General features: G+C 42.2%; 1 protein-coding gene across 1 annotated transcript; it reads right to left on the bottom strand.

Annotated features, from left to right (window-relative positions):
• Positions 1–8,774: 8,774 nt before the first annotated feature.
• si:dkey-174i8.1 (arylsulfatase I) lies at positions 8,775–12,812 on the bottom strand. Its single transcript, XM_066678275.1, has 3 exons — positions 12,547–12,812; positions 11,076–11,408; positions 8,775–9,867 (listed from the first exon to the last, which is right to left on the bottom strand). The coding sequence occupies exons 1-3, from the start codon at positions 12,810–12,812 to the stop codon at positions 8,775–8,777; spliced, it is 1,692 nt and encodes a 563-aa protein (XP_066534372.1).
• Positions 12,813–15,957: the final 3,145 nt, after the last annotated feature.

Below are 15,957 nucleotides of genomic sequence, written 5' to 3'. Positions count from 1 at the left end.
GGAGGCAGGTTGATGTGGACAGCTAATTAGCACAGAGAAGTGGTAGCTGTGCATTAATTGCAGGGTTTCTATGGCACTGTGGTGGCTGTGTGTTTTGGAGCAGTGTTGTGTGGTGTGATGGGTGGGAGGAAGCAGGGGGTTGTGAGCGCGTGGGCAGATGCATGCTGGGATGGGCCACTCTCACGGCTCTGTATAAGCTCAGGCAGCAGGGGCTCGCCGAGGGTGGATGGCCACCTGCCAAAGAGCATCCATTTCACTGCTAAGTATTACATTTCAGCTGTTGTACAGCGTATTGCTTAGCAGGCTTTTCCCATATTGAATAAAGCTACACAAGCTAGGTATATTATATATACTTATGTACTTTATAGTGGTCACATTGGCCTCTAGGTCTCTGAACAGCCCTCAGAGTGTTGTAACTAAAGGTGGCTAATCACACTGGGGCTCATAGCAACCAGGCATCATCGTTTACAATTTTCAGTGCACTCAAACAATCCAATAATTCACTGCAAAAGGTAGTGTACAACACATGTATGCTAGCTGACATTACTGGATAATGAATACCCATAATGCACTGCACTATTTGGTAAAACCTCATATGAGGTAGTGTCCGAAACCTATAATAGTGCACTGTATAGTGAGTAGGGAACAGTGAATAGGGAGCCATTTCAGACACCAGGTTATTACAGTATTAAAATACAGTATGGCACAACATGAAAAAACCTGACTGAACCCATAACTTTAAAACATTAATGTCTATGCTGTCAAAACTTATTTTATAATGCTAATTGGTCGACCCACCCAAAAATACAAGGAAGTGCTAGCATTTTAACATTGCTCTGATAATATTTTTAAATCAGTAGACACTACTAATATACATATAATTCCATTGTGTTGACCTTAGATTGAGTGGTTCAGTGGCGCAACAGGTAGCATCACTGTCACCCAGCTCCAAGGCCCAGGGGTTGTGGGTTCGAGTACCGATCTAAGTGACATTCTGTTCTCCCTGTGTTTGTGTGGGTTTCCTCCCACAGCCCAGAAACACATTGGTAGGTGAATTGGCTACTCAAAAAAAAAAAAAAAAAAGTGTCCATGGGTGTGAATGAGTGAGTGTGGGTTGCCCTGCGATGGACTGGCACAGCCTCCAGAGTGTGTTCCTGCCCTGTGCACAGTGATGCTGTGTAGGCTCCTAACCCACCATGTCCCTGGACTGGACAGACAATGAACGAAGGATTTTACATTGATTCTTGTAAAAATTAATTATTTAAATTCACTGTTTATATAAGTTATTTGTTTGTTAAAACTAAGAAGAAAGCTGTGACTGTTGCCCTGTTCTCCTTTGTTTCTCTCTGTTGTTTATGAATGCAGCACCTCATGATCCACAGCAGCTGTTAAAGTGCCCATTTTGCACATAATGCATTTTACAGTAATGCATTAGGAGTGGCTATTCAGGTTAAGTGCAGAATTCAACAAGCATTCCAGGATGAGTCACACTGTTTCAGGGGAGTCGGTCAGCACCGTCTCTAAGCACCGACCTGAACAAGAGTGGGATACAGCTCTGAAGATCCAATAAGAGCGGGAGTACTCAGCAATTGATGTGAATGCTGAATTATTTTCTCTCTTGCTAACAGGTGACCCTGTTAATTCATGAATCTGCACAGTTAACGATGAGCTCAATGACTGACTGAGTGGATGTCTGATGATGTGGTCGGTTGGGAAGTGGATGGAGAGATTGTACAGTCAGTAGAGATTATTCTGATTGGGGCAGATTTCAGAAGAGGAATAGGGGAGGACAGACAGAGGTGCAGAAGATGAGGAGAAGAGTTGGGGTATGACGAAAAAACGTAATGACAAACTACTTGATGATGTAGTGCTGAGCAATGCTGTTCTAGCTGCAGCTCTAAAGAATGATAGCAGTACAACACTCAGGAAAAACAGGTTATCTAAATAGTTAGATATAAAATATTAAAGACAGAAGGAATGGAAATTCATAGGAAGAAATGCAGTACGTGGCACCAAGCTGAAAATATATTTGATTAAAAAAACTCTTATATTACAGCAACCATCAGCAAGTTTTAGTTTTCCCCCATAAATTAAATCACTGAGATGACAGCACACGTCTTTCCAAACCTGAACACACACATTCTCTCACGCTCTGTTTCTCTAAATTAAAATACAGAAGAAGATTAAAACCTCCCACAGCGTACAACTAAATAATTCATTCTTGACATTCTTGACTTCAGTACAACTGTTAGAGAACCTGTACTTCAGGTTCTCTTTGTCGTGGAATAAATCCTCACCTTGGTTCACCCTCTGAGAGGGGTTTGGTGTGATCTCTCCATGTCTGTGTGGGCGTTGTTGGTAACATGTTGGAAGACTTCGTGAGCTTATGCAATTGTCCACAGGTGTAAGTGACTGGGTGAGTGTGTGATGTGATGTGATGGATTAGCAGACCCACTGTGACCATTATTAGGATGAAGTGGTTACAGACGATGAATGATTGGATAATATAGAGTGTTTTAAAACAAAAGTCCCCCAAAAGATTTTCTGTATAAACCCAATTGCAGTCAGTCAGGAATAAACCTTTCCTCTTAATTTCACATAAGAGATATTAAAAACATTAGTGCAATTCATTCCTAACAGGAAGGACCCTGCAGGACATGTAAATCAATCTGAGAAGAGTCGAAACAGCAGTAACGACAGCAAAAGTAGTGAACAAATTGGCTATGAACACACTTCATTTCAGGGTGAGGGTTAGGGTTAGTTAATTTCCCTTAGGAAGATGGGATGGGATGTTTGACCTATGATGTACCACCAGTCACGAGAACAATGCACTATTCTGGGCTTAAAGGAACACTAGGTAATATTTTTTTACCTTAATATTACAGCTTCAGAATCATTATGATTCTCCATTGGCCTGTAACAGGGAGAATAAGCCTCTGTCATTGTTACTTCAGGCTAAGCACGGCAGAAACTGCACTATGTAACTTTTGGAGAAGGGTAGGAAGCCACACCCCTTCACCCTTGATTATAAGTGCTTTAAAAGTGAACTGCTATTACAGCTGTAGGGGGAGCCCAGGAGCAAAAAAAAAAAATCTTACATAGTGTCACTTTAATGCACTTATCTGGGATGGCTACACCTGATGCTATTTTACCCACTGGAAACACAGTAAGAGGTATTTAAATGGTTTAAATAGCTTATTAATCAACAAACAATTACTCAAAGGTTATTAATGAGTTGTCTCTCTTAAATGTTTGGTTGAATTTCTGTTCGTGTCCTTGTTTATCTTGCTCACGTAACACTATCCTGGATTACCCCACCGCAGCGTGACACAGAGTTTAAAAAGAGTCATTCAGTCTTACAAGTTTAACTTACTCTCAGATTTTTCTTGAGCTGTTATGATGACTTGGATGAGTTTTTTAGTTTTGGGTCAAAAACAGAGACCAGGAGGTGCCGTGTTTTGGATCAGGCAGGTTTTTGTTTGTTTGTTTGGTTGTTTTTGTTTATACAGTAGCTCACTTACACTGTTTTATAATATCACTAATTTGCATACAGGGCGGCACGGTGGTGCAGCAGGTAGTGTCGCAGTCACACAGCTCCAGGGACCTGGAGGTTGTGGGTTTGATTCCCGCTCCGGGTGACTGTCTGTGAGGAGATGGTGTGTTCTCCCTGTGTCTGCGTGGGTTTTCTCCGGGGTGCTCCGGTTTCCTTCCACAGTCCAAAAACACACATTGGTAGGTGGATTGGTGACTCCAAAGTGTCCGTAGGTGTGAGTGTGTGAGTGAATGTGTGACTGTCTGTGTTGCCCTGTGAAGGACTGGCGTGCCCTCCAGGGTGTATTCCCTTGCGCCCAATGATTCCAGGTAGGCTCTGGACCCACCGTGACCATGAACTGGATAAGCGCTTACAGATAATGAATGAATGAATGAATGAATAATTTGCATACAGGGAAAAGGAAGTCTTTTGAGATATATTTATATATGAGATATATTTATATGTGAAGTACAGTAGGGTTTAAGTTTAACAAAAGGTGAAGAGTGGTTTAAATCACTTTAAAAAGAAAAGAGTTTCTAAACTGGAATTCAAACCTGAAAACACATGTATTTCCGAGATCAGCAGCTTGATCCCCAGCGGTGCCTGACCCTAGGTTCACATTAGAAGATAAGGAGTTGTTCATGGTGCCTCACCTTAGTCTCCTGTGGGTGTGTTTGAGGTCACTTTTGCGTGTCTAAAGTTTGGGGACATCTGACACTGCCTCTCTGTGATTGGTCTGAGGAATTGTTGGAACCAATCATTTTATTTTGTTGCATCTCTGTGTCATTACTCATTTGCAAATCGCGTGCTCTCATAGGAAACCACTGGTCCCCTTTCACTCTGTTGCCTTCTACAGTGGGAACGGGTGGTCAGGCGGCCAGAGCCAGGAATCCGGGCATTGAGGGCATCTATTAGCAGGCATAAAATATCTGGACAGATGTTTTGTTCTCCTCTAAATTCAGCAGCTGGGGGAGGCCAGGCTAATGGCTGGAACTGGAGATGACTAAGTAAGAGAGATGACTGGGTGAAAAAAAAATACATTGTTTTATATATTTCTTTAAAGGAACACTAGGTAAGATTTTTAGTTCTTTTTTGCTCCTGGACTTAATTTTACAGCACTGTGCTGAAATCAAGGGAGAGAGAGTGGGAAACAGATGGTTTGCTGACACCCTCCAAGAGTTTCATAATGCAGTTTCTGCAGTGCTGAGCCCAGAGCAACAATGACAGAGACTCTACTCTCACTATTACAGATCAGTGGAGCATCACAATGATTTTGAAGCTGTAACGTAAAGGTAAAAACATTACCTAGTGTTTTGTCAATAATTAACTTATGCATATTTATGGATTATAAGTCTTAATTGATGGATTTTCCCCTTATTCAGAAGGCTATGTTTCAGTAAGTGTGGAGGTAGTTCTGTGAGGTGTTGCCTGCTCATTGACAGCTCAGTGTCAATAGTGGATTCCTGATGAGGTCAGTGAAGGTGACTCCTTGCAGAAAACACTGGACAATGCAGAGAAGAGATTTAAGGTTTCTAATGACACAACCTGGGCTTCCTCCCTTAGGTTAGGTTTGTAAGCAGGCGGACCTCCTCTTCTTTAATGTGTCCTTACTAGGGGTGTCGGTGGTTTAAAAAAATAACATATTAATTACTTAATTTGCTGTGATTAATCACAATTAATCATATTGTACCTTCTTAAGACTAAAGCTTTTAAAAATGAATATTCATTCATTGTCTGTAACTGTTTATCCAGTTCAGGGACATGGTGGGTCTGGAGCCTACACGGAATCACTGGACGCAAGGCAGGAGCACATCCTGGAGGGGGCGCCAGTCCTTCACAGGGTGAGATACATTCACACATTCACTCACACCTACGGACACTTTTGAGTCTTCAATCCACCTACCAACGTGTGTTTTTGGACCGTGGGAAGTTGTGGGTTCAAGCCCCGCTCCGGGTGTCTGTCTGTGAGGAGTTTGGTGTGTTCTCCCTGTGTCTGTGTGGGTTTCCTCCGGGTGCTTCAGTTTTATTCCACGTTCCAAAAACACACCTTGGTAGGTGGATTGGTGACAAAAAGGTGTCCATAGGTGTGAGTGAATGTGTGAGTGTGTGTGTCATCCTGTGAAGGACTGGTGCCCCCTCCAGCGTGTGTTCTCGCCTTGCGCAGAGTGATTCGGGTTAGGTTCCGGACCCACTATCATCCTTGATCTAGACAAGCAGTTACAGACAATGAATGAACGAATGAACCACTAATATGTCACTAGTTTCTGTAGAAAGAGTGAATTATCAAAGGACGTTGTAGCCAAATTTGATTCAATGATTAATTAAAAATAAACAGCTTAAATTCCCACATAGGTTTTTCCCCTTCGCTGCAATAACAGCCTTTGCTCTACTGGGAAGACTTTACATAGAGCCGACACAGACAATATCTACAAAGGCTGTTGTTTGTGTTCATAAAACTCTAGATCCTTCACCATATAGACACAGACAAGTTTCAGTTAAGGAAAGTGGAAAAATACTGTGCGTGAATTCGCGGATGGTGTAAAACTAAGGATAAGCACAAGGGCCAGGAGTTTTAAGTGTGGCAACAGTGTCTTTCCTCGAGGGATGTCTCTATCCTCCTCCTCCTCCTCCTCCTCTCTGTTTATGTAACAGAGCAGAGCTCATCTATCAGTGTTCTCTTTCTCATATTCTCTCTTACCTCTGAACTGAGCTGCTCTGCTCATGAAGCCAGAAGAAAGAGTATGGGAGAGTGGAGGAGAGAGAGGAGGAAGAGTCAAGAAGCTCCACATCTCTCTGGATATGGTGGGCTGTGTCAGCAGGCAGTCAGAGAGACACAGAGAGTGGAAGAGAGAACAGGAGAGGGACTTAGGGATGCATGAGGAGGAATGCAGTATGAAGCCATATAAGGAAATATAAAATAGAGAGAGTTCTAATGGGAAGACTATAGAAGGCTAATAAAGAGTAATAGTGGTCTACCAGGCTTTTAAAATACATTCATTTCACTAATTGTAAGGGTACATCAGAATAAAAGCACTTTAATGTTGTCTTTCATATGAATTGACTCATGATCAGCTTGTTTCACTTGTTAACTTACAGGTCACAGTAAAGAAGCAGTAGCCCTATCATCTAGAGACGGTCGGTTCAGTCCCGGTTGTGTGTGACCAATACTGTCGTGCTGTCAAGTTATTTTAGAAACTTGGAAATATCAGTTTTCCCACTAGTATATTGCATCTGAACCAGTGGTAAATTCTGGATTGTAGTTGATGTACAAGTTTACAAGATGTGACATATACGGCGATCCTCCACTTCTTCCTCTGGAGGAAATGATACATTTGCCCATGAATTGTATAAGTATGTATGTTTTAAATAGATAAAAATCAAACATTTATATCAGATTTGTTATTACCCAAAAAAGCGTTTGTGGGCAAACAACAGGGCCCATGGTGTCACTGGACAAGCCACTTAAAGGGCATGTCTATGATTGTGGAGATATGCTGCTCTCTGGTTTGTTTACATGGGTATTATTCCCTCTACAGGTGACTGTTCTCCCTGTGTCCGCTTGGGTTTCCTCCGGGTGCTCCGGTTTCCTCCCATGGTCCAAAAACACACGTTGGTAGGTGGATTGGCGACTCCAAAGTGTCCGTAGGTGTGAGTGAATGTGTGACTGTCTGTGTTGCCCTGTGAAGGACTGGCGCCCCCTCCAGGGTGTATTCCCGCCTTGCGCCCAGTGATTCCAGGTAGGCTCTGGACCCATGGTTACAGATAATGAATGAATGAATGAATGGTTTGTTTACATTCAGAACGATTTGTTGTATGTGGCTGACGTTTAACTTATCTGTACGTTTTTTCACTGCTTGAATTACCATAGAAAGCCATTTGTAACTCGAGTTAATTTTTTAATGGCATGACTGGGGTCTTATATAGGTTGCTGCTTATTCTTGTGTTAAGAGTACATATAGACATCTGAATTTCATCTTATATTTCACTGTCACTGTCCAATGAAAATCATATATCTCCATAAAAGTAACTTTACAGGAGAAGAGAAAAACAAACCTTATTAGTTTCAATGGAAATCGATGTAAGAAGATTTTATTCCAGGTCATTTGGGAGCATTTATATTAGTCCATTCATCATGAAGTTTCACACAATGTGAATGACAGCTTCGGCATTCAAAATGTGTAGTAATGTGTCAGTATAAGAAGGAATCAGTGAAAATGAAACTGTAGGACAGTGTTTATTGTACAAACTGTATTACAGCATGTAAAGAAATTTAATTATTAATAAGTGCATATGTGTGTGTGTCTGTGTGTGTGTGTGTAAAACAGGTTTATTTGTTACTACAAATACACAAATATAAGAACTTCAGCCTATATGAAATATTTCAGATGTTTAAACATATTTTAAAGTGTGTGAATATTGAAATGAAGAAGGAAAACAAGAAAGGTGTGTAAGAGAAAGATAGAATGCAGCTCCTTTACTGTTTCTCAGAGGTGCTGTTTAAATGATCTCTCCTCTAATATCATAATAGTGAATGAGCCAGTGTCCTGCCAAATTATGCTGCCTAGCGACTCTGTGGATGCTCAGACTGACCCTTTTTAATGTTTTCATGGGTTTTTCATGATAAATCTGTTCTCCACCAGTGCATTACGCAGTATTAGCTTACGGTTGCTTGAGTGTTCCAAAACTGTAAACAGTGAAGCAAATTATTAAATGAAAAATTTTATCATTTATATCACTTATCATTTATATGGGGATTAAGGCTTAGCTTATCTCCTGCTTATACGTCTGCAGGGAGCACTGTCTGCTAGGCTACTTTTAGCCTATTGAAATAGCCTACAATTTTTTTAAGTTGGCCGAACTTATAAGAGTACACCATGGTAGGACATTTCGACAAGGTAGCACACCTCGACAGCACACCACCAATAAAAGTGTGTTTACTTTTATGCCACAATGAAAACTGCCCAGGGGGTTTTAGTGTGTGTATGCTAGCCTGTTGTCGCTAGCAACAGGATTGCTAAGCGTTTGTGTTCTTTGTCCGGTTTCTAAATTACACAGGGCTAAAATTCCTTCAGCACTTTTTTTTGTTGCAGTATTACAGTATGTAAGAAATGCAAACAGTAGGAAGAATTTTAAGCGGTATACAGAATTTTAAATGGTATACCCGCCAATGCTAACTGTAAATGACTCTGGATAGGAGTGCCATAAATGAATATACCATGCATATTTGTGTGTCCCCTCCTGCCTAGAAGAACAGAGCAGTTCTTTGTAGACGTGTCCCCACCTTTTTAAACAGGGCTCTTAGTTTACAGACTTTGCAGACTTTAAATCGAAGATTTCGGTCTTGTCCATCTACTGTCCCTTCACTGTCCTTACTCTCTCCTTTTTTATCTGCCAGCCACGGTGTCCACACACCTCCATGAAGCTGTGGGTCAGCCATTGTATCATCCGGTGGGTTTCTGGCTGGCACAGCTGTTTGATTGTACTCAGCTATCCTCGAGAGAAGCAGCCTGACCACTTCGGGTCGAGCCTCAGCCAGGTCTGACCTCTCATAGGGGTCGGTATTGATGTTGAAGAGCCAGACAGATTTGCCCCGCTGGTCCTGTCTCTTCTCCATTCCTTGCCACTGCTGAGGACCCCCGGGCAGGATCTGAGGGGGGTACCAGTCGCCATCCCCTACATTCCCTGTCAGAAGCTTCCAATCGCCCACTCGAATAGCCGCTCGAACTCCAGTGTCCCAGATTCCGAAGCCATTGACTGCTAGCAGCCTCTGGTCAGCTTCTCCAGGCCGGCGTGAGACTGGGTCAATGTTAAAGAGGATTTCGCTCCGTGGGCAAGGAAGACCCTTACTGATAGCCCCCCAAACATCATAGCCATCTAGGTGCCGAGGGTGCAGCTCTGGTGTTCCTGCCAGAGCCAGAATGGTGGGGTACCAGTCTGAGATGTGGATGAGAGCGCTGCTGACCACTCCCTTTCTCTTTAAAAGAGGGCTGTGGACGAATCCAACTGCCCGCACCCCGCCCTCCCAGTAGGTGCCTTTTCCCCCGCGCAGGGGCCAGTTGCAGCCCCCTGAGAGAGGCTGGCCACCGTTATCTGAGGAGTAGATGAGCACTGAGTTGTGATAATAGCCCTGATCCCGCATCTCCCCCACTATTTCACCCACTGCCTCGTCCACTCCACTCAGCATGGCAGCGTAGTGGCGCCTGGGTCTGTTGTCAAGGGAGTGGTAACGCTGCATGAGGTGGTCAGGAGCTTGAAGAGGAGTGTGGGCAGCCTGGAGAGCCACATATAGGAACAGAGGACTCCTCCGGTCATGAGTCCGTAAGATCTTTTTCACCCTGGGGAAAGTTAAAGTAAAATTTTTTCAGTCTTCAACACTGATCCCTAAAACACAAACAGTATGTTTTACGGGTCCCATATAACGGAATAGTAACATTCAGTTCCAAAAGAGTCTGTGTACTTAAGTAAACATGTACAAAGCAGAAGATGTAGATTAAACTATGTTTAAACAATGGTAATGACAAGGCAGTTGATTAGAACAATCATTTACATATATTGGTCTTAAAGGCACAGTACCAAAAATAGCCTTTGGAGGTATACAAGATATTTCCTCTGGAGACCCACCCATCATATTTTCCAATTACTAGTTTCACCAGTGCACGATTTCCTTAATGGAATTCATAATGAATACAATGAGCATTCATAGGTAATTTTATCGAATAAAATAACAATTGTCATTTTAACACTGCTACAGTTACCATAAAATAACAAGAGACCCGGAGAATGTTTGAATTTTGAATTACAGCTTAACGTTATGGGAGGCACGGTGGCGCAACAGGGACCTGGAGGTTGTGGGTTCAAGACCCGCTCCGGGTGACTGTCTGTGAGGAGTGTGGTGTGTTCTCCCTGTGTCCATGTGGGTTTCCTCCGGGTGACTGTCTGTGAGGAGTGTGGTGTGTTCTCCCTGTGTCCATGTGGGTTTCCTCCGGGTGACTGTCTGTGAGGAGTGTGGTGTGTTCTCCCTGTGTCCGTGTGGGTTTCCTCCGGGTGCTCTGGTTTCCCCCCACAGTCTAAAAACACATGTTGGTAGGTGGATTGGTGACTCAAAAGTGTTCGGGTGTGAGTGTGTGAGTGAATGTGTGTGTGTTGCCCAGTGAGTAGGCTCTGGACCCACCGAGACCCTGAACTGGATAAGCGGTTACAGATAATGAATGAATGAATGAACTTTACGTTATGGGCGACACAGCGGCGCAACAGGTGGTGTTGCTATAACAAAGTTCCAGGGTCCTCCTGTTGCTTCCCAAAAACACACATAAGTTGATTGGCTACTCAAAAAGTGTCCATAGGCGTGTGTGAGAGTGAATATGTGTGTGTGTGGTGCCCTGTGATGGTGTGTCCCTGCCTTGAGCCCAGTGATTCCGGAAAAAAAGGAATTGCGTCATTAACTTCCATTTTAGTGTCATACAGTCCCCACTTCCTCCGTAAAGGTACATTTTCAGAGATTGTAGTTTTGATCAGTTAAATGAGCTGTGGTGCTGAGAGTGACCTGTCTGTGTACAAGTGTGTGGAGTAGTTCCCCTTCAGTTCCCAGGCCGGACGCTCTCCGTCGTGAAGGTCGAAGCCACAGGTCTCCGCGCCGTCGCAGTTCTGGAAGCTGAAGTGGTCAGCACTGCCGGTCAGCGAGCCCAGGAAACTGTCGAAGCCACGGGCAGTGGGTAGGCACTCTGGCCGGCAAAAGCCCAGATGCCACTTCCCCACCATGTGTGTGCTGTAGCCAGCCTGCCGCAGCCTCTCAGGCAAAGTGGGTGCGTCAGGTGGCAAACAGAGGGGCTGACGAGAGCGGATGATGGAGTGCTGGAGCCCTGTGTGGATCTGATACCTGTCAGGGTTGAGAGAACGAGTGAGAGAGAGAGAGAGAGAGAGAGAGAGAGAGAGAGAGAGAAATGCCATTTTTCACTGTTATAACTATATAACTTGCAAATAAGTTTCATATAACTCCTGGATTATTTATAGCATACTAGTATAATAATTTATATATATTGAATTATGCCCTCAGAGTTGAAAATGAAGCTTCAGAGTGGACACAGCAGCTTTAAACATCTCTGAGGAAGCATGTGCTTCCCTTTAAACCTTCCAGGTTTCACTACATTGACAAATGATTCTTGTCATTTAAAGGCAATGTCGATGATTCCAGGGAACTGCTGCTCAATCTTCGTTGACGTTTAGAAACTCTGTATTTTAAGGGGGAATGGTAACTTTGTAACTCGAACGGTTTAGTTTTGTTGTAGTAGTTTAGTTTTTCGGTCTGTGTTTACTTTCATACAGTTAGGCCAAATGTCAGTTCCAACTTAAGTTAAAACTACTGTAACTATGTTATAGAGCTGGAATAGATCAATGTTCTCAGCTCTTTTCATGCTTTTCAACGCTCCAAGGTTTCTCACTCCCATCCAAACGCCTACAGATACGGTTTCTTGAAACTAACCCAGCAACGCACAGAGAGCCACGTCGGAGCGAAACACTTTGTTTGTTTTCCCATTTACAGAGTTACTGATGTGTACAAACACCTAAGGACATTTCATCATGCAAACCGACCACAGAGCTAGCAAATGGTGAGGAAATATACTCAGGATTTTATAACCAATGTTTTTTGTTCTAAATCATGAACATCACCTTTAAAGACATATGCTCAACAGAGAAAAAGAAAAAAAAAGAAAAAACTTTACTTGATACATATACAGTCGATTTTTAGTTTACTACATCATTTGAACACTGTCCTTCACACGGTGTGGACATTTCTTGGAATAAAATCTTTTTACATTTACTTCCACTGAAATTTAAGAAGTTTTTTGGAGATACATGCTTTTCTTTGGTCAGTGAAGATATGTAGTTAATCTTACAACATTCTTACATTCATCTCATATTAAGGAATATTAGACATATGGAGTAGATTTATGAAGATCTTACGTGACAAGGCAACTTTTGTTTTGTTTTTGTGGTGTTACTCAGACATCACTCACCGTCCAGTCATGAGCTGACTCCGAGAAGGTGAGCAGATGGGCTGGACGTAGTAATTCTCCAGCTTGACCCCTTCAGCAGCCAGCCGGTCCAGTGTAGGCGTGTGGATGTCTGAGCCGTGGTAGCCCACATCAGCGTAGCCTTGGTCATCCACCAACACAAACACGATATGTGGAGGAATTCCACTCTTGGACGATGAGTTTCTGAAAGTCAGCCCTTCTGCTGTGTGTGGTGGCCCCAGTCTCAGGTGTGAGAAGAAGTCCATCATTGTTACACAACAAATGAGCAAAGCGTATGGCCTGACTGCTCTCATAGCCATTTTGTGGTCCAGTCGAACAGTGGTGAGGACAACTCCCTACCTCACAGAGAAAACAAGACACTGAAATCTGGTCAGAGAAATGCCAGCAGTCCTGAAGAAAACAGGTTCAACTCAGACTCTGTGACTGAATCAAACCCGACTGTGGTGTGAGAGAGAGGAGAGATATCCAGGCAAAGTCAGGTTCTCTTTAACAGCAACCTGCTACATTCCTCAAACTCAATACACGCCTCTACAGAGAGTCAATAAGAACAGAGCAAACACACACACACATTCACATACACCACAGCACACTTTATGCAAAAATAAACTTGGTATACATGGTTTCTTATTCATTTTAAAAGTGTGCAGTTCTGGTGCTGTACCATAAAATGTGGGTAAAGTCTTTGAATACACTGTATGTCCAAATGTCTCATGGGTACTCCTCTGAATGAGTACATTAAAGATATGTAAGAAATGGCTTTTTTGGTCTCCTCATCTCCCCCTATCCATTTACCATTTACATTGGTCACAAACAGCTCTTAGGGCTTCAACTGATAACCACAATCAAGGCTTCTAGTGATAATCACACACTACCGGGGAAACATGTGTAATCGAATAAAACGATGTTGACTATATGAAAATCCCATATATCACTGTAGTTCTGAAGTTGCATTGCCAAGTTTTTAGAAAAGAATCCCCAAGAGCAGTGAGAGAGGCACTGTTAAAGGTGCACTAGGCAATTTATTTAATTCTCTAAATCTAGTAAAATTAACTGTACCCTTTGAAGATCATGATTAACAAATAATTATCTATGGCTTCAGCTAAAACCTGTTTATAAAACTGTACTGCAGACCAAAATGGTTGTTTTTTGTTGTGGTTCGCCTGCTAATGCTCCAAAGCACTGGCCAGGGCTTGAGGGGCATAAATTGTCCCAACACTCTTACTGGGGTGGTACACTCAAGGGTACATATACATATCTTTAAAGGAACAATTGCACCATTTGTAAATTTAGTGAACAATAATGTACCTGTATATTACCTTTTTTCTGACAGTGTACCATTGTGCTGTGAAGCAGTGGAACTGCATTCTCTGGAGGGAGGGATGGAGCATCATTCAGTACAGTTAGGATGAGTTGGATTGGTGTCTGTGACCCAGTTCTGTTTCAGAATGTTAGATGAATAGCTGTTTACACACTTCTGGTCTTATAGGTTTTAAATTTGGTTCCTTAATTCACTTTTCATTTCTGGATTTTGTAGTCAATGGTGGTTGACTTAACTCTTGATGTTTTGGATTGGCCGACTAGCCGTACTGACCATTGATTTAGAACAAACAAGCAAATCATCAGCACAAACTTCTACTGAAATAAACCTCAATTGAAAATGCTGACCCTGATTTGTTGTTGTGGGTGGACATGGTTACATGTGCATGTTACATGTTCTGGCTTGTTAATGTGTCTTTTTTTGTGTTTGTTTTTCATTTTTGCAAACATTTAAATGTTGAAACTAATAAAAACAATGTTGGCAAAAAATGCATTAGTGAAATTGACTAAAGAGCTAAATTTTCATCTGAAAGACTGGCCGTTGTCAGGTTGGGCATTTTAGGCAGTTCATCAGATTCCCTTGATATTTTATAGGAATATACTTCAGACATGTCTAATCACAAACCGGGAAGGAATAGTGGATACTACAAAGGAGGGTGTAATGGCGGGCAGTTGACTGGCCTGAGACACCACATCAAAACAGGAAGTGGAGACATATAAGAGATGCTTTGTGATTCAATGGGCTTATAATAAATAAAAGCTCATGAAACTTTACATTTGGTTTGACATCACAATTCAGCATGGTGGTACCTTAGTGACTCTATCGCATGATTAAAATGCAAATTTGAGGCCTTGCAATGTTGGAAATTTTTGCACATTTCACAAACATAGTAAAAAGGTAAACGTGCAGTTGTTTTATCATTTGCTTTGGGTGTGCCCAGTGGACTCAGTAGCGCCCCCTGATACTTTACAAGAAATTTATGACTGTGGTTGCCACAGTCTTTGTCCAGTGCTCATGAAATTTGGTAGGGATATTGTCCTCACTATGACGGACATATTATCCTTGGGGTAGTATTAACTCCACCGAACAGTTAGTTCATATTTCCAAATAGGTTTTAAATGCATTCTGAAGGCCTGGAAATGCTGGAAATCGATTGTGCCCCTATTTTAGGACATTTAACCAATCACAACCAGCCCCTACATTGATTTGTTTATCTGCAGATTGTTCCAAGGATCCTCCATGCACTCTTGTGCAAGGGCTATTTGTCCTTTTTTGCCAGGGAGACCTTTGCACCCATAAAATGGTTTTACAGAATTAGGCAGTTGTAGTGTTAGCAGGTTTAGTCAAGGACTCTTACGAGTGCAGCATTCTATTACTCAGTGAAGGAATCAGTGAAGGGCAGTGATGTTACCTACTTCACCACATCAACCACTAATACAACACCTGAAAAACAATATAGTGTGAAGAACACTCACATTAATGACCCAAACTCCCTACTGCTCAGACATCACTCCACCCCGGATCTATGACCTGGACTGGACAGGAAAAGCCAAGCAAATCAGCTTTCACCATCTCCACTCTCTACATATCACAGCCAAGACAAAACTATGAAGACATTTCCTGTTTAAAGCCATTAAACCTAAGGCCTGTGTGTGTTACTAAAGCCACGGGCGCTATTATGAACTCAGAAATCAGATTAGGTTCCTGAACACTGAGGAATTTACTTAGATTTTAATTTTTGCTATTTAGTTATTAATGTGTTCATTTTTAATGTTTTATATAGCACTGAATTGTATAAAATTCAGTAACAGCAGTGATTGCTGGTTAGTAGAACCTCTCTAAATTTGTTTGCTGCTTTGGCATTTCATTTAGCAAAAATGTATTAGCAAAATGTACTGAAAAATAAAAGGAAAGAGTTTGCACCACAACCTTTAATCTGGACATCTAAGATTTGTTTGTTTGTCTGTTTGTTTGAGGGAGGAATATAATAAAAGCAGCTATAATAACAGCAGAGTGGACACATTAAAGGAACACTAGGTTAGATTTGGTATTTTTGATTTGGGCTCCCCCTATGG

Source organism: Hoplias malabaricus, chromosome 8, assembly GCF_029633855.1.
Source record: "Hoplias malabaricus isolate fHopMal1 chromosome 8, fHopMal1.hap1, whole genome shotgun sequence".
Taxonomy (NCBI): domain Eukaryota; kingdom Metazoa; phylum Chordata; class Actinopteri; order Characiformes; family Erythrinidae; genus Hoplias; species Hoplias malabaricus.
The sequence above is the reverse complement of the archived record's forward strand: the minus strand, read 5'-3'. Positions and strand labels throughout refer to the sequence as shown.

Excerpts from the sequence above, each read along its gene's own strand:
- si:dkey-174i8.1 (XM_066678275.1), bottom strand. The coding sequence starts at position 12,812 with ATGATGGACTTCTTCTCACACCTGAGACTGGGGCCACCACACACAGCA. Across the intron at positions 11,409-12,546 it reads AGTCAGCTCATGACTGGACG|GTATCAGATCCACACAGGGC; the intron begins GTGAGTGATGTC and ends CAACCCTGACAG. Across the intron at positions 9,868-11,075 it reads ACACACTTGTACACAGACAG|GGTGAAAAAGATCTTACGGA; the intron begins GTCACTCTCAGC and ends AACTTTCCCCAG.